At 36.7% G+C, this 26,960-nt stretch overlaps 2 protein-coding genes and 1 pseudogene across 2 annotated transcripts; 1 reads left to right on the top strand and 2 right to left on the bottom strand.

Annotated features, from left to right (window-relative positions):
- Positions 1–2,891: 2,891 nt before the first annotated feature.
- LOC122002861 (UTP--glucose-1-phosphate uridylyltransferase-like) lies at positions 2,892–11,078 on the bottom strand. The gene is made up of 21 exons (XM_042558214.1): positions 10,911–11,078; positions 10,760–10,807; positions 10,560–10,651; positions 10,392–10,482; positions 9,314–9,374; positions 9,157–9,234; positions 9,010–9,060; positions 8,804–8,877; positions 8,348–8,420; positions 8,137–8,194; positions 8,000–8,046; positions 7,864–7,929; positions 6,021–6,053; positions 5,838–5,890; positions 5,686–5,761; positions 5,539–5,595; positions 5,365–5,448; positions 5,163–5,261; positions 4,986–5,090; positions 3,299–3,370; positions 2,892–3,201 (listed from the first exon to the last, which is right to left on the bottom strand). The coding sequence occupies exons 1-21, from the start codon at positions 10,967–10,969 to the stop codon at positions 3,169–3,171; spliced, it is 1,410 nt and encodes a 469-aa protein (XP_042414148.1). The 5' UTR covers positions 10,970–11,078; the 3' UTR covers positions 2,892–3,168.
- Positions 11,079–11,620: 542 nt separating this feature from the next.
- On the bottom strand, positions 11,621–14,518 carry LOC122002860 (protein DETOXIFICATION 10-like). The gene is made up of 8 exons (XM_042558213.1): positions 14,360–14,518; positions 13,996–14,280; positions 12,858–13,402; positions 12,704–12,790; positions 12,568–12,624; positions 12,260–12,498; positions 11,959–12,164; positions 11,621–11,851 (listed from the first exon to the last, which is right to left on the bottom strand). The coding sequence occupies exons 2-8, from the start codon at positions 14,230–14,232 to the stop codon at positions 11,789–11,791; spliced, it is 1,434 nt and encodes a 477-aa protein (XP_042414147.1). The 5' UTR covers positions 14,233–14,280; positions 14,360–14,518; the 3' UTR covers positions 11,621–11,788.
- A 10,586-nt stretch (positions 14,519–25,104) lies between these two features.
- On the top strand, positions 25,105–25,854 carry LOC121999781 (annotated as a pseudogene).
- The last annotated feature ends 1,106 nt before the right edge of the window (positions 25,855–26,960 follow it).

The following is a 26,960-nucleotide window of genomic DNA, read 5'->3' as shown; positions in this document are numbered from 1 at the left end:
TCGCTATTCACCCCCCTCTAGCGAATTTACAATCCAACAAGTGGTATCAGAGCGCGTACCACTCTGAATTGGTGCAACAACCAATCAGGTAAAGGGGGTTCCTTTTTTAATATATATATATATATATATAGCGTTTTTGATTAAAAATTATTTACTCCTTTCATTTTTCCCCACCATTTTTTTTTTGAAAAATTCACTTTCATATTTTCACTATTAGTTAGAATTGGTGAAATAACTCGTTTAACAAAATTTGTCATAATATTTTTTTTATTTTATTATTATTATTTTTTATTAATTTTGAAATTGGTGAAATGCCTTATTTCTTTATCTCCCACACTACTTACCCCAAGATAAAGTCTTGAAAATTACTTCTTGTTTATATTTTTTTGCAAGTATACCAATGTCTCATCAAGAAGGATGGAGCATCCATGAACCACCACTATATGAGATGTACAAGAGGCATGAATTCAATCTGTAGAGGATGCAGATAGAATGCTTCATCCTTATGAACGACAATGATGGCGGCATGACACTGAGACGATCAACCTAAAACACAGAAGAAATAGAGAAGACTGAAATGCCTATGAGTTCTGGACTTGGTTAACCAAGCTTCACGAGAAGTTAATGGAGCTAGAGGATCAAGTCAAAAGTGAATCCAGATTCGAGTCAAATCCAACAGAGAAGTCTACTGAATTAGAGAATGCGCTTAAGGTTAGTATAATTTATCAAAATATCCCTGTCTGTAGTAGTTTAAATAATTTGTATTATAATTTAGATAAATATGAAATTATCCCAAATATGGTCTATGATAATCTATTTACATTATTTAAATTTAGAACTACAAAATAATCTAGATTCTGATAAGTCAATTAAGACATTAATCTTGACTTGGTCAAACAAAACATTGACCAAATCAATTCAAATTAATTAATTAATTTAGAAAAATAAAAATTAAATAAAAATCAAAAATAATTAATTGAAACATTAAGATAAATTTGAATTTAAAACTTAAAAATGAGGAAATATATTTCAATAAAATCAATAAAATACCTTAATAAATTATTTAATAATCTAGATAATATAATTTAGAAAATTATATCTAAATTCAAAATAATTTAATTAACTAAAATTTAAATCTTAAAGATAAGTACATAGATAAAATTAATCTAATAAATTCAGCTAATAATATAAACTTAAATAATAAAAAAAATATAAGGATAAAATCAAAATCAAATTTAACAATTTCGAAATTAAATATTAAAGATATCATCATAAACAAAGATAATCTAGTAAATTTAAAATTAATAATTAATAAAAAATTAAATACTAAAGATAAATCTTTAAGGAAATATAATTCAAACAATTTAACCCATTTATATTAAGAGAAGTAAAGTTTTTTTTCTCCCATATAGGATTGGGAGACTCATTACTTCAACTAGTCCCCTGTGTTCTTCGAATGGATCTCTTAGTTGTTGAGAGGGTTGCCCAAAAGCGGTATATAAGGCGTACCCAGTAAAGCTTACAAGTAAACCAGATATAAAGATGACGATTAGGGTTGCTATTTCCATTTTTAGACAATTTCAAGATCACAATATAATGGATCTATAATAAGATCGTTTATTTAGTGCATGCATATAGTAAATGCAACTCATTATAATAAACGTGATTACACTCAACTTAGGAGTCTCTTACAATCCATCCCAATTTATATAAAAGGAATTAAATTATGGAGTAACTTATAGCGGATCGAAAAATAAAAAAAATGGTTAGGAATTGTTCTCTAATTTTTTATGGAAGAATATTGTCTACTTATGTTTTTTATTTTTTATTTGTTAAATTTCGAATCGAACTCGATAGGGTCATGTGGCCCAAGTTTGTGCCTTGGTATCGCTAGGGATTGGATTATGTGGCAAAAAGGTAAAATCACTCTCCCCAACATCCTCACCACACCCGACCCCAAGCCATCACGAGAGAAGTAAATCACGACAGCCAAGCGAACAAGTGATGGGTAAGGTGAGATACACAGGGTCCGGGGATCTATGTCCTGACAACCCATGATTCGATCTCGTATCCTCATATAACAAACAAACTACCATTTATCAACTCAGATGATCTGTAAGGTCAAACCCTTCAATCTATTTAACACCTCTAATACATATCAACACATTTTGACTTATTTATTAAGATAATTTATTTTTTATAATAATACGTGGATCCGTCACATCTGCAACTCTTATGCCGCTCACTATCATTGAGAGAAAGATAAAATTCAAATGGCAAGTGTTTGGATACGGAGGTCTACAAAGACGTGAATCCATATGAGGATATTAGCTATTTTTTTATATATATAATAATAGCTTCTTTGTTGCATAGTTTAATTGATTATATGAAATTTAGCTAATCTTTTACCTTATACAATTATTTTTAATAGATATATAATGTTTTTTATAGATCTAAATGACATGATTTATTTATGACAACAACCCCCTCTGATCGAGCCTTATCAGGGATCTCCTACTGTTTGCGAGGAGTAAGGGAAGGAGAACCCGTGCTGTTTGAGAGGAGGTGAGGGAAGGAGAACCCGTGAAAAGATTCCTAGTTAATGCAACATTGTTGTTGCATTCTAAATTTGAAGCTGAAATGCTATATCTTGCACCATGCCTTTGGTTTGGAGTGCTTCGAAATGTCACTACAGATCAAAAGCAAGGCAATTTATAGTCATTTATGTCGTCGGATTTCACCAGACTGATATCATTGTTCCAGCCAAATAAACAAGTTGTTCTTTCTCGGTTTCTCCCAAGTAGCACTAGCATTTGCTGCATTTATATTTTGCCTGTTCCTGACAAGAGTGTTAAACTGCAGGCAAACACCTAAGAGAAGTGCGGCCAGAATAATATGAAGGGAAGTTGAAGGAAAATAAGTTTTTCCGTGAAACGGCAACAAAAAGACACAGACAAGACAGACAAATTGACGGGAGCTCACACAAGGCTCCACTTCTTATACATTGTAATTTTATGCCCTCTCTAAGTAAAGAGAAAATTGTGGATGCATGAGCTGTCCTTGCGCAGGTCAATAATAGTAGAGAATGAAGAGGAAAATGAAGTGCTCTAAAAGTGCCCAAATCCTCTTTGGACGTGCAAACTAGGCAAACCAAAATTTCACGGATGTTTATGCTCTCAGATCCTCAGGGCCGTTGATTACCTGGCTCAACGAATGAAAAGCATGATCACTATAAACCTTGGAAATTGGGCATTCAAATGAGCAAAAAGAAATCTTAGTAATTTGGTGGTTGGTTTACCTTGTTCTCAAGGACAGCGCCATCAGGGATCTGCAACTTAACCCCAGACTTTGCAGCGATAGCCACGTTGCCCTTCATCACAGGCGCGAAAGATTAGCAAAACAAAATACTATTAAACAATAAATAGCAGGTATGAGGCAACCATTAGGATGGCAAATTTAATGATGTTATATGGTATTGCTAGAAGAGAACGAGTTTTATAGTAACAGGTCAATGGGTGGGTTAATTTTAAAGCTCACCAACAAATTTCATTCGTTAGCAGTTTCCAAGGGGTGGCACAAAATGTTCCGTTCTAAGAGAATTTGGTCTATACTTTTTTGACGAATCTGAGAATTGAAACGACCAAGCAACCAGGAAATATACATATAGCAATATGGAACTTCAAACCACATACAGGTGGTGTATTGGCATGTTTGCTAATGATGTGTACACGTAACCAAATGACACAATCAGAAATGGTGCCTAATCATCTCTGCCATAACCACAGATTATCACCGGAACCTTCCTGTTTATTGTTCTCTTTTGTCAAACCAAGAATTGCATGTTTCTCTCACGCCTGTCTCCCTCTACACAGTTTCATATAGATCCTTCTTCGTTTTTTTAACTTTTTGGAACAGAGATGAGGCATGTCCCTTCACCCAAGTAGATTATCATAGTAACAGCAAAACTAGTATTTTCTATGGACTAAAAAGCCCTCGTATATTTCAGCAAGGAGGTTTATCCTCTGTGATAAGAGGAACAACTGAACTGAATGTATCTTCGGAATGTACATTATTGTCACAGAGAAACAAATGTCACAAACATCAGGTGCCAGTTCAATTTATCACTTGCATTTGAGCCTGAGGGCTTCAGCTACAGCGAGCATTGTTAGACAAACAGGAAACTCCAGTAAATCTCGCAAGATAATTTTCAAGTTAATTTATTAATGTGGTTTCTTTTGCCCAAATATGATCTAGAACACTTCAAGTTGCAATATCCTATACATCCTTCCAAATGTCCAAGCACCCTAAATACTCGAGAAACCCTCCAACCGGACCATTGGCCATAAATTTTGTTTGATACTGTTAATAGTTGTAAGTTTGCATAAAACTAAATTCTAGTCTTCCTTCAAGGATGAGAGGTTTGTGGAAACCTACCATAGCACTACTCATCACATGCAGAACCATTCACATGGTAGATCATGATCTGGGTTATAATGACTCGGGCAATTTCTAATTTTCTAACAGGAAAAAGAAGAATAGATGTCATTCCCTCGACATTAATATCACTCACATTGATATTAACTATTAAGTATTAAGTAGTAAGATTGCAGATGAAAAGTTTATTTTTGCACAAGATTAAAAAATTAACTAGTAAGATGAATATAATCTCAATTAGGTTATAAAAGAGTGATCATGCTGGTGCTAAGGTATCTGTACCATTACCCAAGTGAACAGCCATGCTTACTTGATCCTAAAGGAAACAATCAACTATCAGTGCACTCTGTAAATAATTCTTGTGTTTTTGTGAAGATGTGACAAAAAAGAAAGAGAAATGAAAGGAAATAAATACACCCATTTAATAGGAAGAAAGCATGGGAAATTTTCATGACAAAAGGAACTCTGAAACCCCAGTAAGAAGAAAGTTGATGTGATCTAACACAAGTAAAAAAAGAGAATAGATAAAGGACTATAGGAAAAAAAAATACCTTTAGTGTTATTCCTGCACCAAACCAAACATCGCCAGAAACCTTAAGGCTATCTAGGTCAACAATGCTAGGTACAGACTTGAAACGGGAAAGGGAGTCAGCAACCTACAAGTGGAGGAACAATTTTAATCAAAGGAATCAAATTACTAACTAAAAACACTCCATTTGTGATCTTACCTTCTTAAATTCAGGTCCAAGTTCAATTGAGGGGTTTGCAGGAATTTTTCGTGCTGTATTGCGAACAACAAAGCCATCAACCAATTTGTACAGATCAGACTGCAAGTGACAAAAGCAAAATAAATAAATAAACATAATAGAAAGTAAGACAAAATTATGAAGATCCATTGTTCCTCATAGCAGAGATGGTCTGGTAATATACCTGTACTAGAAGCAAATCTGATGTTGCCTTCACTGGAAGAAACCGAGATCGTGGAACGTTAATTCCAATAGCATTGTTAAAGAACTGTTAAAGCATAATTTACTCTGTTTAGGACGTAAGTTTTTGAATTATGAGATAAAAAACTAATCAGTATCTTGTCAGCCTGATGATTACTCGAATTGCTGCTCCAGCTGCAGTTTCCAGTTGAAGAACCTTCACACCATCCACTTCCTACATAAATTCACGAAGCTCAATATTCTGTTTATTTGAGATGGATCAAAAAGTACGAGCAGAAGTAGAAATAAATAATTATCAGAACACCTTAGGATTTGGAATAATTTCCATTTTAAGTGCATCTGCTTCTACAAGCCGCTTAATGGCCTTCAAGTTCACCCAGCTGTCATTGCAAACTTTAGAAAAATGCAGCAGAATTCCCACTATAATGCTGTGAAGCCAGAACATATAATGCTTACAGATTGTTAGTGTTGAAGATCTTGAACTTTTCAATTGATTTAAATTCATTCACCTGCATAATAAAAGAAGTGGCATAACAAGTAAGTTATGTTACAATAATGGCCAATGAAAAGAAGCAGTTCATCTTTTTTTCCCTTGATATGGAATGACAAAAACAGACAGCGTCTTGTGATGCAACTTACATGAGCATCAGGTACTTGTGCAATCTCAAGAAGCTGCAAGATATGTACCATAGATGTTTAGATGCAGTAATTAAATCAGCTACTGCTTTAATGAAGCTTTAATGTCATGATAACAAGTAAAATGGCATAATTAATAGCTCTTCTCAAAATAAGAATATCATAAGCTGATTTTACTAAGCATGCAAACATATTACTTTCAGTCAAAGTGATTTCATGTGTGGTAGGTATATTAAGATATCAATTCACGTTAAAAACACAAAATTCAACAGATTAGATTAGGAGCTACTTCTATCAAAGTTCAGCTGGTACATTCATGATATAGGATAAACTCAAAGCACTATCATGATTTTCATGTTATGTTCCTATTATGATACTCATGATATTACCAGTGGCAATTGACAGGTTAATGCTATGAGGGCACTATTGAATGTGTATCGGGCCGGATCATTTCGGGACAAGCGGAGCATTTATCATGAAGAGGATGAGCTTCAAAAGCACGAGGAGGAGTTCTTGCAGAGGGAAACCATGCAGTACTGGACATCAGATAGATTTTCCAAAAAATAAGGCTTTTTTCGAATAAGCCAATTCATTTGGAACCCTGCAGATCCATTCTTTTTCCTATTCAAAGATCAGTCCTTTATCTCTGTTTTCATGTCGAGAATTCTTTGCATATGAAGATAGGCAAGAAAAGTACTGTGAATTGTTGATTCATTGCCAGAAATGACTTACAATTTCTTATTTTTTTATCTTCTTGTAAATTTACAGAATAATTTTTTGGTTTCTCGAACCAAAAGGAATGATGATGGTAAGTTGTACCAAGTCTGAAACCAAGTGGATTTATTTTTTGTCCCATATTTTTCTATTATATTTTTTTCCACCCATATATTATATTTGAATCTAAATCTTAGATTTATCTAATAAAAATTAAGATTTTTCTTTTAATAGAATTGTTATATGACAAGTTGGACTTTTTATACCATAACTACGTCCTTGAGTTCGAGGTCTTAATTTTTTTTATAAAACTACTCTTATTAACTTTAGCTTCACTAATAAATAAATCAATTTCCTTCAAATTCATATTATGACTAGCATTTGCTGTTGCCAAATAAACCAGTTCTAAAATTGGATAACATGCTCGATAAGGCATGAGTTCCAATATCATAAGTGTTTCTTCATATGAACGCCTGCAAATTTGATCAATTACTCTTCGCCCTTTGAAAAACTGTACAAGACTAGTTAATTAGGATTTAGGAGTTTCATAAAATCAGTAACCTTACATGTAGAACTGTATCATGATTTCTTCATCCTATAACGATAATTGTAAGAACAAATAAACAAAAATATTTTTTTTTAAAAAAAAATTAACAAGCCAAAATCATGGTAGATACATAAAGAAACCATGTTTAAATACCAAACTCTTAGATTCTTAAACTAATTTGTTAGCTACATATAATGCCACATAGAAAATGTATATGCATGCATGTGCATGTGTGTATGTGAAATCTTGAAAAATGTTTCTCAACCATTATGAACAATCAGATCAATATATCGGTTTTTAGTATGAGATCAGTATATACTTCTTGTTTTTGTGTTATGATCATTTTGAATATAAATATTTATTTCTCAGGGTCACAGATGTATACCAGCCAGAAACTTGCTTGGAGGTGATATATACACAATAAAAACAGCAGCATATATGATCATAGCAAATACATTGTTCTTATTAAACTACTGATATTATCATTAAAAAAAATGTGCAACACCAATTGTTTTGAGCCACAGAACATGCCAAAAGTCTGAACAAATAGTGTAGCATCAAAGACACCAAATCCAAATTTCTTACCTGAACCCTTCCTTCGTATGAAATCAATGTGCCACCTTTAACATCAGCTAGTGTTTTGGGTGTCACCTGAGGAGGCAGTATACATGTCAATGCCTTAAACTCAGCATACTTTGGAATTGAATGAATAGGAAGATACCTCCATACAATACTCATTCTGGTTGTTGACCAAATGGTTAAGGATTTCTATACAGTAGGGGGAACATTCTTAGGTGACATAGTGAAAGAAATTTTAGATTAAATAATAAAAAAATAACTAAGAGATAGAAAGTATACTTATGTCAACAATGGCACCCAAGTTGTCTGAATTCGCAACAAATACATACTCCTTCCCCTGAGGAAAGTAATGCATAGGATCATTAAACAAATAGAAAAGGTAATAAAATAAAATGGACGAATTGAGTGTCATCAATAAGAAATTATAAAAAAATGCGCAGAATGGATGCCACACAACTAAAAATTTGCTATTTAGTTGATTGCTTCAAACCTGTGATAATAAGGCATCAAGTTTGCCACTATTCTTCAAGGCTGGGAAAACATCACCATGACCAGGAGGATACCTTCAAAAATAAGAACATGCACAATAAATAAACTTCCATGACAGAAATAATTGTCTAAATTAAGCACATATCTACAAGGCATCCAAATTATGAACTTACAAAATGATGTCATGCATGAAATAATTGTCATGCATGAAAGTGAATGAAAACTCAATGAAATACAGACTTATCAGTCAACAAAAACAGACATTCATTTTAGCTCCACAAGTTCCATAATTGGAAAAGGTTGCCTTTTCCACTGATTCAATCATTCAAATTTTCTCAAAATTGATGCTGACTACTGTTACTTGGACTCTTTGCTTACAAGGTAAGTTACAAGTGCTAAGAAACATATGGCATATCTTATGATGTACGGTTTGCAACAATGTTTAAGCAGAACGTACCAGCCATCCTTGCCTGTTTGGCCTTTGCTTGGCAGTGGCAAAAAATCTTCAACAACCAAGCGAGGATACTGGCTCTGCAAATTAAATAATTATAGGTTACTAGATGACCTTTTCAAGATTAAAGTAGAAAAAGAAGATTGATTTGTTGCTACATCTTACAAATATCCAAACTGATAAAAACTAAAAAAGATATTCAAAGTTCAAACCTGATTAAATGTATGAATCTCAATATTTGAGTTGGCATATTTTTCCACAATCTTCACATTCATCAAATTCATAAGCAGTGTCAGCATACCATTTCCAAGGAAAAGTGTAGCACACTTATGATATCAAATACAGCACGCTATTCTCACCTTGAGTGTATCATCATGAGTGTTGAAAGAATTCATCAAAAGAAGAGGAACATTGCATCCATACTTCTTATTTAGAGACTACAAAGTGTTATCCGATGGTTCAATATCTTCTAGTTTATGACAATAGATTGAAAATAAACCCTTTAAATTAACTTACCTCAATTTGGATAACAATCAGATCGAGGAATGTAAAACCATTACGAACTTCAATTACAGACCTGTGGTTAATGGAAATGTAGCTCAGTTTATGTTGAATAGAGTACAAAAGCATATATGCTACACAGCAACCACTGATTTCCACAGGCTTAGAAAAAATTACACAGAGTGATATACGAGAAGAGAATATTTGCACAAGCAGTTTGCACAAGAAAAAAAGGTCATAGTTCAGGTGGATAGGATTCACTATCTAATTATTCAAATTACAGAGGATTGAAATAATGACTTTCAAACTAAGTTAAAATACTTATTGCTTGCATTTAATAGGGCAGGAACAATCAAAAACTAGTTTCATGAGGCTCATCCAATACCAATCTGGTAGTCTTGATTCATGAACTGTATAATTCTTAATGTAGCCAGCCAAATCAGACGGGTTCACAACTATTCTTACTAGCTTTATCAGCACTGGATGAACTTCTGATTTCCACAGGCTTCGTAAAACTATGCAGAGTGATCTACAAGAAGAGAATACTTGCACAAGCAGTTTGCACAAGAATATTTTGAGTGCTCAGATTACTGATAATGCACAATACCAGGCACAAAAAAAAGTCATAGTTCCGGTGGCTAGGATTTGCTATCTAATTATTCAAATTAGAGAGGATTGAAATAATGATTTTCAAACAAAGTTAAAATACTTGTGCTTGCATTTAAAAGGGTGGGACCAATCAAAAACTAGTTTCACAAAGCTCATCCAAAAAAAACCAATCCGGTAGCCTTAATTCATGAATTATATAATTCTTTATGTAGCCAGCTAAATCAGACAGGTTTGCAACTATTCCTACTAGCTTTAGAAGCACTGGATGACTCAAAGAAGAAACAAGATAATTCTTTCCCTCAACATTCTTTGTTAAAATATTGTTCAATGTTCTCCGACTAAATATCCGAGCGCAAAGGCTATTTCAAATGAAACTACTAACTCATATCAACTCATCAACACAATCATCGCTTTAGCAAAAAATTTACAAGCTTTGCATTCGACAGAAAGTTTAAAGATAAACAACCCTTGACGATTTACTTACTTGGGACCCGTGCATCCCATGGTGGTTCCCAGTCCTCCATTGAGCTTTAGCACCGCAAGCTTGTTGAGGAGCTTCTTCGTTGCCTCAAGGTCTGCGACACGATGGTTACAATTAATCCGAAAACCAGCAATGGCATGACACAGATCCGACCAAATAAGGAAAACTGACCTTCCAGAGGTGGCGCCAAGCTGTCGTAAGGTACAACCACCTTATCAGTCGGAGTCTGAATTTTGCTCCATTCAATCTGGTCGGCTTCCCCACTGAGACCCAATTAAAACAACAAAAAGATGGCATTCCAATCACCAGAACCAAAAGAGCTCGCAACGAAGTAAATCCAAAAGCAAACACACCGATCTACGGAATCCTACCTCAGATAACGAGAAACGAGGCTTACGAATCCAGATTTCTCATTTTCACTGTAGAAAAAACAAACAAATAAAAAAACGGCCGTCAGATCTAATCTCTTTCCCCTGACTCCATGGATTACAAAAGATCCCAAGAGATGCGCTTCAGTCTCACCTGATCTGATCAAGAGCAGCAACTGCCGGCTGGAGCTTCTCGATCTTCGCGGCGGCCATTGAGGGATCGAGGTGACCGAATGGAAAGGAAATCGCGAGGCGTCGAAAGATGTCACAGTGAGAGGCGAACAAAGAAGGTGAAAGGGCGATGAGAGACGATCGGAAGCGGACTGGTATTTATAGGCGACGATGAATGCTCTCCGTCCGTCAACCGTAACGGAATATTCGCAGCATACGACGGTCCCGTCACCACGAGTGTCAACACTTGAAACGGCGTTGCAATCAAAATCAACAAAAATCAAAAGGTTCCTTATTTTTTTATCATAATTTAAAATCCAATTTAAAGTAATTTGTTTTTTTCCTTTTAATTGTTGCTTAATTAATTGAATTAATGGATAGTTAGGTTCATTTCGTTGCACCGAAATGCTCCGCGCGTAAAGTGAAATGATATGAGGAATTGGGTGTTGGAATTAGATTCATTGATAGGAAAGGTAAAGGACAAAAGTTCATGGTGATGATGCTTGAGCTTCTTTTGATCTAGAAATGGTGTGATTAGGCTTTGATTCTTTGCAAGGAGAAGAAATATTGGAACGCCAATCTAAAAAACACACCTTCGAAAAGGACTTCGACCTGAAAGCCCAATCCTAATGCCTAAGATTTTGTTTTCTTCGTCACTTTCGTTTCATGTATTTGTGAAATCAACTTTTGTAGATAAACTGAAAATTCTCCCAAAACGAGACGACCAATGCTTGGAAGAATTCTTATTCAACCAAAAACTAGTTTTGTGCTTTTATCTAGTGAAATATCATAAAAACAATATCCTTTTTTCTCCATAAGAAAAGAGGTAGAAATTTCGATATAGGAGAACTGATGGCTGCTTCATTTCAATTCATTACGTAAAGGTAATCTTTCATGGGTGACTCGCCCTCTTGCTAATTCTGCCTGAAAAATAAGATCATGATAAGACATTAGCATCCTCTAGCTTACGATACGAAATACGATATAGTGCATCGTTCAAAGAGTTTCAGATAGAACAATGAAGAACTTACCTGGTGTTCCCAATTTGTGAAGCTTGTTATCAACGCAAGGAGCGTTGATTGAACTGTGGAGCCGCACACAATGCCGACCCAAAGGCCTTTCCCTCTCAAATGCAATGCAAAACCAAGTAAAATAGCGACCGGAATCCCGACCAAATAGAATGCTCCAAGGTTCACATAAGCACCCAAATGCTGCCATCCAGTGCCTCTAGCAATCCCTGATATGGTTTGGGTGTTTATTTACCATACGATATATCTCGAGAAAAGTATAAACATATTAGACGGATTCATAGTACTAGAACATATAGAGAACCTGAGAGAATCCCTTGTATGTTGTCTGTGACTACTGTGAGGCACACCATGGGAACCATCTCGTAGACATAGTTTACGACCTCTTTCTCGTTGCTGTATGCATAACCCAACACACTGCGCAAGGCTAAGAGAGTTGCAACCACAAGAACAGCCTCCAAAACAGCAAGTGACATGGATACAAACACAGCTAGCTTAGCACCTTTGGGATTTGATGCTCCTAATTCATTCGAGACTCGAGTACTAGTTCAAAATGAACATGTTAAGGTGTATCTATGAACAAGCAAATAAGCATTATGGTTTCAGATATACCTTGCTGCACAGCCAAGCCCATACGGTATGCAATATAGCAGTGAAACACTGCTGAGGCTGTTCAAGAATGCCAAGCTGAAGAAGTCAGTGATCAAGTACGGGGAGTAATCATTGTTTACTTTCAACATTTACTTACCAAATTGAGAGGACAGAAGTTTCGAGCTTTGGATTAGGCAGGAGACCAGAGAGCAAGATAAGCAGCTCATAAGACCACCATTCAAGGCTGTGGTAAGGTTGAAACCACATGTAAGAACTGATGAAAAATAGTAGTGCTAAGACATGTCAATTACCATATCATCAATGCTGATGGCACCGCTACACGTAAGAACTCATTAATGCCTTTAAATGCCTCCTTTGTGATCGGGGAACGAGTTAATCTGCAGGAATCTGAGTACCTTATGTACAGAATCAATATCAGTACATTCAACCAATACGATATGCTTAGTGAAACAGCAGCTCCAACATTAGACAAGCTTGACTTGTACACCAAAAGCCAACAAAGAAGAACATGAAGGCACAGTGTTGAAACTGAGCTCAGGAGCATAGGCAAAATTAGGCTTTGAGATTGTAGGAACTTCATTAGGGGTTGAGTGATCGCGTAGGCGAAGAGGCCAGGTATCAGCCATATTGCATATCGCTCGGCTTCTTGAGATATTGCGGGGTCTTGACCTACTAATTGGAGAAGCTTCCCCATTGAGGCCCACACAAGGGAGATAGGGAGGCATGCCATCAGAAGAGAAAATATGGCTCTGTATGTATAGACACCTAATGAATGATACTGTTTTGCTCCATAGGCTTGTCCACAAAGAGTTTCCAGGCCACTCGCCATTCCAATCTGTTGATCAATGGAAAAATTGAAGCACTGCAGAAGTAGCAACCACAACATCCTAGTACTCGAAAGATCGACATAACAAGTTTTCAAACAAGGATATGAAATACTATAAGCAAAGTAGAGCAAGTTTTGTTTCTATCTCTGGAGATGAAATCCAACTGCAGATAAAAAATTTCATCCATGTTCTGAAAGTCACAAGTAGAGTAAGAGAAGTGGCCATCGATTAAAAAACGGTGCACTTTTTTTATGATTCACTCATCAGCCTCATCATCATCACCAACTACAACACCGTGTGTTACAAGAGATATTGTCCACAAAGCTTGATTCGAGCTATTCAATACTAGCCAGTAACTTACAAGTGTTTCTTTGTCTCTTAGTGACTTTAAAATATTGGTTATGTGTAGAAGGAGAAGCCAAATTGAATGCTTCTTCCTCTTACAACATGTTCTATTACTGTACTGAGTGAGTGGGAACTTATTGGCACTGCCGGTGAGACCAACCAAGAGAGGAAGGTCAGCACCGAGGAGCGTGGATTGGGTGGAGTGTTTCCGCTGCTCACATCATCGGAGGGGTGAACTTAAAGGAAGAGGACTTACCATGAGGCTGAAGCCGGAGACGTTGGCGAGGGAGAAGGCGATGGCGGCGGCGGCGAGGTCAAGCTCGCCGAGGTGGCCGACCACCATGGAGGAAGACACCTGGACCAGGAACTGCGACATCATCACCCCCACCATCGGCGCCGCCACGTACCCTAACCGTCGGGCTTCCTGGGCCGCTTCGCCGCCGCACCACCGCCCCCTGCTCGGTCCATCCTTCTCTATCAGCGGCTCCTCCATCTCCCTCTAAGCCGCCGCCACTGCTGACTACTCTTGCTAGGGCGAAATCTGAAGGCGGGACACAATTTATCAACAAAACAAGAATTTATAGAAACCAATTCTAAAATATTTAATTTTTAATACACACATTTATGCTGCAGATCATTTTCGGCCACTGGATGATTCAGGATAGGCGACGACAGAAAAGCATGCACGGCCAGAGTCGGCGAGTCCTATCAAAGCTTTTGTCACTTGCACATGAAAGCTTGAACCGTTAGACAGCAAGAGCAAAAGGCCATGAACTTGGATCACAATCTCGTCGACCAAGTTTGACTAAGTTTGGCTGGAAGGAGGAGGTGTTCTAAAAAAATACCGCTGTTTGGTTTCGGAAACACGTGGTTGACTTTTGGTTTTACGTGAACAAATACAGCACTTGCAAAAAGAAACAAAAGACAAGATCTAAGCACTGACAAGTGAATATGCTGATTTTTTTTTTAAAAAATAGATCTTTAACTAATTTAAAAATAATAATATTATATTTAACTCTGTAAAGATTTTAATATTATAAATGGACGTAGATAATTGATTGTTAAAAGATGTCTACATCAAGTATAATAATAGATGTGCCAAGTGAGTTGAATTGAACAGATCAACTAAACTAAGTTGATTAGTCAGCTAATTTCAAATTATTCAAAAAAAATTCATCATAAAACTATTAAAATTTTATAGTATCATTAAGTATGAATTAAAAAAAAAGTCAATTATTATCACTTTTCATGAAATAACAAGGTTTATATATATATATATATATATACACGATTTTGATATACTGCATGACACGTACAGTGCGTCACTGTGTGCGTCGCGCAGTATATCATGATTTTTTTTATTTTTTTGTTTAATTTTGATTAAAAAAATAACTAAAATATATTAATTTTGATTAAAAAAATAAATAAAATATATTTTTTAAGATTTTATTAGTAGGGTTCAGGCATCCTAATTGGGATATAATTTTTCAGTTATTTTTTTTTAAAGATTTTATCTATAGGGTTTAGATTTTTCAATTGAATTATAATATTTAGTTAAAAAAATTAAAAATGAAATAAATTTAAATATTTATGGAGTATTGTAATATGTTAAGAGGATATCTTAACGTAACTACTCATATAAAGAAATATTATTTTTTTAATTCAAAATGTCTGTGTTTTGTTATTTTTTTATAATTAATTTTTGAATTAAAAAAAATAATTAAAATATTTTTTAAAAATTTTATTTCTAGGGTTCAGGTTTTGAGTTATAGTATCAAAACTATTTTTTTTAAGATTTTACCTCTAGGGTTCAGACTTTGGGTTATATTTGTTGGTGTAACCTTAGGTCAAGGTTGACCTGCGTGACCCGACTCGAGTTGACCTGACTCGAGGTATATTTTGATGTTTGATAAGAATAGTGAAGTTATATTTTGATGTTTGACAAGAATAGGAACTTGGGGGATTGTGGGTGCAACCTTTGGTCAAGGTTGACCTGGTTGACCCGACTTGAGTTGACCTGATTCGGGAAAAGTCCAAGTATGGAGACTTGGCACGGAAAGGTCCAAGCAGATAGCTTGGCACGGGAAAAGTCCAAGTATGAAGACTTGGCACGGAAAAGTCCAAGCAGGGAGCTTGGCACGGGAAAAGTCCAAGTATGGAGACTTGACACGGAAAAGTCCAAGCAGGGAGCTTGGCACGGGAAAAGTCCAAGCAGGGAGCTGGGCACGGGGAAAAGTCCAAGTATAGAAGCTTGGCATGGGAGGTCGGAGAGGGCTCGGTAGCTCGTTCTCTGGACCGGACGTAGAAGTCGGAGAGGGCTCGGTAGCTCGTTCTCTGGACTAGGTCAGAGAGGGCTCAGTAGCTCGTTCTCTGGACCGGACGTGGAAGTCGGAGAGGGCTCGATAGCTCGTTCTCCGGACTAGGTCAGAGAGGGCTCGGTAACTCGTTCTCTAGATCAGGAAGGCTTTAGGTTTAAGGCTGGGAAATTGGATCGGTCTGCTGACCGATCCAGTGATACTATGGGTATCTGGATCGGTCAGCTGACCGATCCAGTGATACACTGGGTCATCTGATCGATCTGGTGACCGATCAGTAATCAAACAGATTGGGAGAAGGAATGGCATGATCGGTCCACAGACCGATCAGGGCTCGCAACCAGCTTTCTGATCGGTCTGGGGACCGATCAGGGCCCTAAACCAACTCTATGTGAGAGTTGGGATCGGTCTGGGGACCGATCAACATAGGGCCTGATCGGTCCCCTGACCGATCAGATCCGTCCTGGATCGATCAGGGTTGAGCCTGATCGGTCCAGGCCTAGCCGTTGAGTCACAATGGCTAGATTTCTGTGTCTTCTTTGTCTTCTTCGCAGGTTCATATAAATCAAGAGATGGAGGGCCTCTACAGGGTGCTGAAAAAAGAGTGGACTTCTTCTTGCTCCTGCGATCTGAGCTTTGCTGAGCTCTCCACTGCTGAAGCTTCGTGTGAGCTTTCCTCGACTGGACTTCAACTGATCAGTTGCTGCTGTTGTTGGCATCCGTGAAGTGATTGCTTCATCACCAGTCGACGAGAATGCAAGAAAACTAGTATTTTTACATTCATATTGTTCTTGGCTTCTTGCTTTATCTTTGTACTCCGATCTTGCTGTTGCAAGAGAGATTGTAGCGAGGTTTCTCCACCCAGAAGGAGTTTTTATTAGCCGGTTTTCCGGGGTCTCATCCACCGACGGATTGATAGGATTCATCCACCTTACGGACACGCCGAGGAGTAGGAGTATCATCTCCGAACCTCGTTATATCGTCGCGTTTGAGGTTTGATATTCTCCTGTTTCGTTTCTATCTTTTATTTCCGCTGCGCTAACTAAAATTGTAGGAAGAAACGTGAATTTGGGGTCGGCTATTCACACCCCCCCTCTCTTGCCGCGTCAGAAGGTCCTAACAAGTGGTATCAGAGCGAGGTCGCTCTTCGTCGGATTAACACCCGGGGGAGCACGAGCTAGAGAATGGATCAACTTGGAGAAGACGTCACGATTCCACCCTTCTACAATCGCAACGACTTCGCGTATTGGAAGGTAAGAATGAAGTATTTTCTTATGACTAACCTAGTAAATTGGAATTGTGTACAAGTAGGTTTTATTCCTCCGGTGGATAAAGAAGGAGAACCTCTCGAGAAGAAGAAGTGGACGAAGGAACAAATCCACCAATCCATAATCAACGACGAGGTAACGAAAATCTTTGAATTTTCATTACCTAATGATATCTTGTGTAAGATAGGTGGATACAACAATGCCAAGGAGTTGTGGAACAACTTGGCTAAGTTCCATGAGGAGAGCTCCAATTCAAGTCATGAAGAGGAGTCAAGTGAGCCAAGTAGCTCACATCATGGAGGTATGGAATTAGAAGTTGAGGGCTACTCAACATCTAAGGAAGAAGAGGAGGAGAGTTCTTCTTCAAGACTGGAGCAAGAAGAAGAAGCCTCTACCTCCGGAAGGGATGAAGGAGAGAGCTTATATCCGTCCTTAACTCTAGGTAACTCAAGCAACTTAATTTCAAGTAAATTACATATAATGTGCTTTGAGTGTAGGGAATATGGGCATTACAAAAGTAAATGTCCAAAGAGGATTAGGAAGACTCCACCGGCACCAAAAGTCAAGGAAGCCGGAGTCTCGATACGCAAGGGCAAGGAGCACGTGGTGTGCTTCCAATGCAAGCAAAGGGGACATTATAGGAGTCAATGTCCAAGGGGGAGGCAACCTCACAAGGACAAGAGACCAAGCACATCTATGGGGGGAGCTAAGGCAAACCCTAAGGTATCCTTTAAGGCACATTATTGCAATTCTAATAAGACACATGCTAGTAGTTTTATTGCAATTGTCAATAATGATAAGCATGATAACCATAGAAACCGATACATGTGCTTAGGTGCCAAACATGTTAGCCTAGATAAGGACAATGCTAGAAATGCCAACCCTAGAGTTAACTCATCTAAGGTTAAGGAAAACCTAGATAGGAATCCCAAAACAACTAGACATATGCCTAGGAATACCTCAAAGAAAAATGGAAAATTAAAGCTTGAGGTATTAAAGAAGGAAAATCAAGTCTTGAGGTCAAGACTTGACACTTTAGAAAAGGCTCTTAAGAATTTGGAGAAGTCGACTCTAGGGTCTAAGGGTCAAAAATCAAAGCCCAAGGACATGAGAGGTTTGGGTCACAAACCTAAGTCTCAAGTGGTCAAGCCCGCTTATCATAATGTTCCATTCGATTATGGAACAAGACCTAGGGCTAGGAAGACCATCACCAAGGTCACAAGGGGAGTCACCCCTAGAGTTGATCTTGATGAGTCCCAAATGACCAAGGCTTTAAAGCCTAGGAGGGTCATTAGGAGAGTTGCTAGGGAAGTCATCCCTAGTGAATATTTAGTGAACCCAATGAGCTTAAATAGGTATTGGGTTCCTAGGAGCGTGATTCCTTCACGCTAGATGGTTTAGGGTATGCCAACCTTAATTGGATAGGTAGTTAACATACTCATGGCAAAAGGTGGCATTTTAGGAATTTTCAAGGTGTAATCAAGCCTTGAAAATGAAATTAAAAATTATTCCTGAGGTGATTAGGATGTGCCAACCACATTTGAGGAGTTTTCTAGGGTCAATCTAATTGGCACATAGTGATCTAAAAATCTTTAGTATATGATTTTAGGTCTATTACACTTAGGAATATAGAATTTATGGTAAAATGATCAAAATTATCAAAAATGGCAACTAAGGCTAGAATTAGGTATTTTCTATACCTTTATATGTTATTTGCCATACATTGTTTGTCATATGTCATGTCATGACATCATATTTATTTAATTATCATTTGAAATGTCATGATAATGCTTAGGTTAGTTATATGTCATGCCTTATTTAAGTTTCATACTTGATGACATGACATCATGACATTGGCACATGTTTCCACTTATGATATTATTTTATGCCATGCCATCATCTCTTGCATTTATGATCAATTAATTTGATTTAAGGATAGAAACACAATTTGATATGGAGATCAAATTGTTGTTTAGAAAATGCATGAGAACTTAGCTTAAGATGACCTAAACTCATATCTCACATCAAAATTGACTTGGATGTGTTTGATACACCTTAGATGTGTGTGAGATATTAGGATCAAGGTGCATAGTTCTTGTACCTAGATGAGCCTAATTCGAATTTGAGGATCATAGGGAAAACTTGTGTACAAGTCATGTACATTTAGCCCTAAGATTATGGTCCTAAATTGAATGGTTTAAGATCATTTCAAAATTGATTTGAAAAACCTTGATGAAGCTTTTCTAATGATAGCATTCATCATTGAGCAAGATGATACAAAGATGGATTAACCTTGAGCTATTTCAAAGTCTTTCGAACTTTGTATCAAGATTAAAAAAATGAGAGTTATTTTCATAGAAAACTATTTTTTCATGATAATATATGTTATGAGGAATGCATCCTCAAAATTTTACAATTTTTGGAATTTTCTGTAATTTTTTAGGGGTTTCTGAATTTCGGGAGAAAAATCGTCCAGGGAAGTCTGGATCGGTCACTGGACCGATCCAGGGCAGTGTGGATCGGTCTGGTAACCGATCCAGTGGAGTCCTGATCGGTCAGACCGATCAGAGCGTGCCAAAATGCTGATTTTCGACTGTTGTCTGAAATTTCAGCTGTGGAAGTTGGTGTTTTAGATTTCTAAAGGGTTGAAACTCTCCAAGACATTGTTGGTGCAATGGTCAAGGAGGAGTTGACCTTTAGGGGGAGTTTTACCTATTAGTCAAGGGGGAGTTGACTTTTAAGGGGAGTTTTTACTCGTCAAGATTTCTGAGGATGAGTGATATGGGATTATCACTAAGTTGATTGTTGACTTTAGTATCAAGGGGGAAATTAAGGGTTTCAATGAAAGGTATGAGACTTTTATTAGGAAGAAACTCTTGACCTTGATTCACTCTTTTTGATGTGTGTCAAAAAGGGGGAGAATGTCCAGAGAATGTTCAAGGAAGAACATTGGAGTTTGGGGAGAATGTTCAGAGAATGTTCAGAGAATGTTCAAGGAAGAACATTGGAGAACTATTGGAAAACCTAAGTTAGGTTATCGGGTTAACCTAACTTGATAGTTAGGTTATCGGGTTAACCTAACTTGATTATAGTTTTTGTCAAACATCAAAAAGGGGGAGATTGTTGGTGTAACCTTAGGTCAAGGTTGACCTGGGTGACCCGACTCGAGTTGACCTGACTCGAGGTATATTTTGATGTTTGATAAGAATAGTGAAGTTATATTTTGATGTTTGACAAGAATAGGAACTTGGGGGATTGTGGGTGCAACCTTTGGTCAAGGTTGACCTGGTTGACCCGACTTGAGTTGACCTGATTTGGGAAAAGTCCAAGTATGGAGATTTGGCACGGAAAGGTCCAAGCAGGGAGCTTGGCACGGGAAAAGTCCAAGTATGGAGACTTGGCACGGGAAAAGTCCAAGTATGGAGACTTGGCACGGAAAAGTCCAAGCAGGGAGCTTGGCACGGGAAAAGTCCAAGCAGGGAGCTGGGCACGGGGAAAAGTCCAAGTATGGAAGCTTGGCATGGGAGGTTGGAGAGGGCTCGGTAGCTCGTTCTCTGGACCGGACGTGGAAGTCGGAGAGGGCTCGGTAGCTCGTTCTCTGGACTAGGTCAGAGAGGGCTCGGTAGCTCATTCTCTGGACCGGACGTGGAAGTCGGAGAGGGCTCGGTAGCTTGTTCTCCGGACTAGGTCAGAGATGGCTCGGTAACTCGTTCTCTAGATCAGGAAGGCTTTAGGTTTAAAGATGGAAAATTGGATCGGTCTGCTGACCGATCCAGTGATACTATGGGTATCTGGATCGGTCTGCTGACCGATCCAGTGATACACTGGGTCATCTGATCGATCTGGTGACCGATCAGTAACCAAACAGATTGGGAGAAGGAATGGCCTGATCGGTCCACAGACCGATCAGGGCTCACAACCAACTCTCTGATCGGTCTGGGGACCAATCAACCTTGGGCCTGATCGGTCCATAGACCGATCAGGGCCCTAAACCAACTCTCTGTGAGAGTTGGGATCGGTCTGGGGACCGATCAGCATAGGGCCTGATCGGTCCCCTGACCGATCAGATCCGTCCTGGATCGATCAGGGTGGAGCCTGATCGGTCCAGGCCTAGCCGTTGAGTCACAACGGCTAGATTTCTGTGTCTTCTTTGTCTTCTTCGCAGGTTCATATAAATCAAGAGGTGGAGGGCCTCCACAGGGTGTTGAAGAAAGAGTGGACTTCTTCTTGCTCCTGCGATCTGAGCTTTGCTGAGCTCTCCACTGCTGAAGCTTCATGTGAGCTTTCCTCGACTGGACTCCAACTGATCAGTTGCTGCTGTTGTTGGCATCCGTGAAGTGATTGCTTCATCACCAGTCGACGAGAAGGCAAGCAAACTAGTGTTTTTACATTCATATTGTTCTTGGCTTCTTGCTTTATCTTTGTACTCCGATCTTGCTGTTGCAAGAGAGATTGTGGCGAGGTTTCTCCACCCAGAAGGAGTTTTTATTAGCCGGTTTTCCGGGGTCTCATCTACCGACGGATTGATAGGATTCGTCCATCTTACGGACACGCCGAGGAGTAGGAGTATCATCTCCGAACCTCGTTATATCGTCGCGTTTGAGGTTTGATATTCTCCTGTTTCGTTTCTATCTTTTATTTCCGCTGCGCTAACTAAAATTGTAGGAAGAAACGTGAATTTGGGGTCGGCTATTCACACCCCTCCTCTCTAGCCGCGTCCGAAGGTCCTAACAATAGTATCGAAGATATTTAGGCTTCAAGCTTTGGGTTATAGTATCAAAGCTATTTTTTTTTAGACTTTACCTCTAGGGTTCAGGCTTTAGGTTATAGTATTAAAGTTATTTTTTTTTTAGATTTTTACCTCTAGGGTACAGGCTTTGGGTTATAGTATCAAAGCTATTTTTTTTTAGATTTTACCTCTGGGGTTTATGTTTCTTAATTAGATTATAGTGTTTAGTTTAAAAAAGAAATTAAAATAAAATAAATTTAAGTATTTATTGAGTATTATAATAGGTTGAGGGGATATATTAATGTATTAGAGATTTATATAAGAAAATCTTTATTTTTTAATTGATTTTTTTAATTTAAAATATTAAAAAAGTCAAAAAAATAAAAAAAAAATCCGATTGATATCGTGCGCGCGCGCACAGTTGCGCACTGTGCGGGCACGCACGATATCAATCCTCTATATATATATCCTGTACATCCATTTATAGGTAAGCCGTGAGTTAATTTTTTTTTAACACTAGATGCTTATAGTTTGCTGGTATGCAGAATACAAATTCTTATATATATAATTGAGTTAATTCCTAATTTAGTTCCTATTTTTTTTTTACACAGTCTTAATTTTGTCCTTTATTTTTCAATTGATCCAGTTTAGTATTAATTTTTGAACGTTTTTCCAAATCGATCCGTTTGATTCAGCTTTCTTTGGTCTAGATTGATGCATTTTGTTTTGCTTTAATTAACTTCTCGAGTAGATTGTGTTAAGGTGAATATGTCTTGTTCTTCATATGGGTTCTTGTTTGCTCTTCACGATAGGTACGGTATGGTATATCTCAATTTTTATATCACTCTAATTGTTTGTATTGCGTGAAATAAACTATGACAAATTTCATCTTGAAATCCTGTAACATAGAAAATGGAAAGTTTTCGACAATGACATTTCCAAACTTCATTTCTTGAGGTTATGTAAAATCTGAACTTCACTAATTCAATACAGAGTTATTTGACATAAAAATGGATTATCATTTTGTATTTGAATGAAATTGAATTTGTAAATGATTCTAGTCATCGTCATTAATATGAAGGATAATTTAGTTTCGTTATTTTCTTTTCCAAACAGAGTGATAAAGAGCTAGTGAAGAACTCAAGCCTTTATACATTGTAGAGCATTTTATTCTATGTGAAGTAGATTTATTGATATCACGCTCGCTCTCCCCTTATTTAATGGCTCAATGTAGTATCTCTTGCTTGGATCACATTCCAAATTATGGTAAGATATACATATGAAGTGTTTACTATTTTGCTCATTTACTATGTCAAAATTTTCATTAATTTATTGAGCTATTAATTATTAATTGTGCATATTTTCTAGGACTTCTTGGTTGACCATATCGTCTTACAATTAAGCTATATTGTAATAGGGAGATGGAATCTAGTCTTCATGACAAAGAATATATCGGTGGTCAATTTAATTATTTTGACTATGTTGATAGGGACATTTTAGGGATGATTGAATTGTGGGGCTATGCGGAGGATGTAGGCTATAAATATTAGTGCAGGAAGTACCAAACGATCAAACCTGTGTTTTGATAATGGCAAAAGATTCAAAAGTTAAGATATCTTGTTGTCTAATAAGGTTGATTGAGCTTGCAAGAAAGTCCTAAGTTGTCTTAGATAAAAGTCTTAGTGGATTCTAGGTAGGTGGAAAACCCTAGGGGTGGTAACCCTAGATGATGAAAAGTCATAGCTACGGTTGACAGGTGGAAAACCCTAGGGGTGGTAACCCTAGGTCCTAGGGGGTGGTAACCGTAGGTGGAAAGTCTTAGCGAATCGAGGGTTTCAGGCAAAATCCTAGAGTCGGGGACTCTAGGTTGAAATCCTGGTTGTCGCGGACTGGGTGGAAGTCTAGGTGGGTCCTAGAGCGGACGTCCAGTATGAAGACCGGAAGTCTCGGGCGCTGAGCAAAAGTTCAGTTAGTCTGGAGGACTGGTCTGACAACAGATAACTTCTCTTGAGAAGAGTAGGTGAGGACGCGTTCCCCTGTCAGGGAACAATGGACGTCGGTTCGACCTAGGATTTCCGAAGAAAATCCGAAGTCAGAACCGGACAGTCCGAAGGCTGTCAAAAGTTGTCTTACTTAATTAATTTGGATCGATTTAGCAGATTGTGATATTATTAATAGATTTGGTTGGATATGTAGACAGCTTTCTCACTATCATAGTGGATCCTCAAAAAAATAGAGTTTGTATCGAATGAAGTATATACTTCGACTTTCATGTGCCAGAACTTTGGACCGTAAACGTAAAAGTGTCAGAACTTTGGCCTGTAAACATAAAAGTTCAGCACGTAGTTTGTTGCAAAAATTAGGTTCGGGATATTAGAAGAATTCTTTATGGAAGAAGAGCAAGTTATTTTTTTCATCTTTCCAAAAATAATTTTTTTATTTATATGGATCATATAGAGAACATATTTGGTATATGGATATTATCTGTATCAATGACCTGGTAAATTGTTTATTAGTCATGACATAATACAATACAATATAAATATAAGATCCATAGAAGATGTACAAATGATCTATATTTATACTATAGATCAAGCGAAAAAATATTCAGAGAATTATCATTCTGAAATGTTCATGTAGTAGTATTGTACTGCTTGAATCAACTGAGTAGTCAAAATTCTTATTTATACTTTACTTTCTTCTCGGGATGTTTTTTATTTATATGTATACATAGGGAAAGTCGTGTGCAATGAAAAATGCAAGCACGTTTTGGGAAGGGATTTGTTATCTATTTTACCAAAAGGAAAAATATATACTCTATCCAACTAGTTCCGGGTTCGAGTCCCTGGCAACCCATAGAAAAAATAAAAATAAATAATTTTTTTATTCAATTCATTTACAAATTGTTTAGTCATAGATATTTTTTGTATTTAGTCATAGATATATAAGATGGATATACGTTTGTTTGGTTGATATTGGTTGACCTGGACATATAAACCATGTTATACTGTTAAATAACAAGCCTTCTATTATCTAGCTCATAACTGTGAATAGTTAATACATATGCTTGGGAGTCCTTAATAAATTAAATAAACCAAGATCTTACCATGACTGCAATTTTAGAGAGACGCGAAAGTACAAGCTTATAGGGTCGCTTCTGCAACTAGATAACCAACATTGAAAAGCGTCTTTACATTGTATGGTTCAGTGTTTTGATGATCCCTACCTTACTGACCGCAACTTTCGTATTTATTATCGCCTTCATTGTTGCCCCTCCAGTAGATATTGATGGTATTCGTGAACTAGTTTCTAGTTTTCTACTTTATGGAAATAATATCATTTTTAGTGCCATTATTCCCACTTCCGCAGCTGTAGTTTGCATTTTTGTCCAATTTGGAAAGCAGCATCCGTTGATGAGTGGTTATATAATGGCGGTCTTTACGAGATAATTGTTCTATATTTTTTACTTGGTGTAGCTTGCTACATGGGTTGCAAGTGGGAACTAAGTTTTTGTTTGGATATGCGTCCTTGGATTGCGGTTGCATATTCGGCTCCTGTTACAACAACTGTTGTTGTTTTCTTGATCTATCCTATTAGTCAAGGAATTTTTTTCTGATGGTATGCCTTTAGGAATATATGATATTTTCAACTTTATGATTGTATTCTAGGCAGAACACAACACTCTTATGCACTCATTTCACATGTTAGATGTAGATGGTGTATTCAGCTGTCCTATTTTTAGTCCTCTGTTCTATTTTTACATAAAAATATATTTGCTCAAGAAGGACTCTAGAAGATATTAATTATAAAAAAGAGGATTGTTTACAAGGAAACACTACTAGAAATTTGTGTATATATATATATATATATATATATATATATATTATATAAGAACCAAAATAATCTTTTATTTTCTTTTGAAAAATACATAAATAGATTTTTTTTTTTTTTTGGAATAATGAGACTATTCCAATTATAATATTCATGGAGAAGGAACTTCAATAAATTTAAAGAGAGAACATCTTGAATCCATGATTGAAGCATTTGGATCAAGATTTCCATATAAACAGGATAGAATATTAGTATACGGATAAATAATTTAAATGTAATATTTTATCCTTTAAAAAAGGAAATATTGAATGACTAGATTGTAAATTGTGAGATTTTGGTATTTCTTGATTGCAAAACCTTTAGATAGAATCTGAGAAAAAAATTATTATGCCCGACAAATATATTTTGGTAAATATCATTAATTGAATAAATCAAATAATTTTTTTGATACATTCGAATAATTGAACGTTTCACAAGTACTGAACTAAATTTATTGTCATAACCAAGGAGTTTTGGGGTTCATTGAACTATTTAACCCCTGATCATAAGCAAATACGTAAATATATTCTTGAAAGAGAATTGGATATAGAAATTGTAGTTGCCGAGATCTATCTTCTTTTAAATATCCTTGTAATTATTCCATTTACATTTCCACGTGAAGTAGAAGTAGAAAGAATTTCTTGAGTTATAAAATAAATGATACATAGTGCAATATGGTCAAAACAGAGCATGTATATTATGTAAAATAAAGAAGACTATGTATATACAATAATAATAATAAACATGTAAATAAAAGAGGAAATCCAAATTTTTTACTCCTCTTTTTCTAGCAAAAATGGTTTATCTTCATTATAATTACAAGACCCTTTATTTTTGCAACCTGATTCTCTTTTGATTTTGGAATTAATTATCTTTATCAATATACTATTTCTTTTACATATTCATCTCTAACCCATAATAATAAATATTTAGGATTCATAAAAATAAAGAATCAATGGTCTCCTCAGGGGAGACCCATCTTTTCCCGTACCAGGCACTTATCCATTTTTAGCATCTAATTAGATTGGGTAATCATTTA

The sequence above is a fragment of the Zingiber officinale genome, chromosome 7A (assembly GCF_018446385.1).
Source record: "Zingiber officinale cultivar Zhangliang chromosome 7A, Zo_v1.1, whole genome shotgun sequence".
Lineage (NCBI taxonomy): Eukaryota > Viridiplantae > Streptophyta > Magnoliopsida > Zingiberales > Zingiberaceae > Zingiber > Zingiber officinale.
The sequence above is the reverse complement of the archived record's forward strand: the minus strand, read 5'-3'. Positions and strand labels throughout refer to the sequence as shown.

What these genes read in the sequence shown, in the direction of transcription:
- LOC122002860 (XM_042558213.1), bottom strand. Translation starts at nt 14,232, where the DNA reads ATGGAGGAGCCGCTGATAGAGAAGGATGGACCGAGCAGGGGGCGGTGG. An exon ending in CCATCAGCATTGATGATATG is followed by an intron (nt 12,791 to 12,857) that starts GTAATTGACATG and finishes ACCTTACCACAG; the next exon opens with CCTTGAATGGTGGTCTTATG. An exon ending in ACTTCTGTCCTCTCAATTTG is followed by an intron (nt 12,625 to 12,703) that starts GTAAGTAAATGT and finishes ATTCTTGAACAG; the next exon opens with CCTCAGCAGTGTTTCACTGC.
- LOC122002861 (XM_042558214.1), bottom strand. Translation starts at nt 10,969, where the DNA reads ATGGCCGCCGCGAAGATCGAGAAGCTCCAGCCGGCAGTTGCTGCTCTT. An exon ending in CAGCTGGAGCAGCAATTCGA is followed by an intron (nt 5,449 to 5,538) that starts GTAATCATCAGG and finishes ATGCTTTAACAG; the next exon opens with TTCTTTAACAATGCTATTGG. An exon ending in CAGATTTGCTTCTAGTACAG is followed by an intron (nt 5,262 to 5,364) that starts GTATATTACCAG and finishes TGTCACTTGCAG; the next exon opens with TCTGATCTGTACAAATTGGT.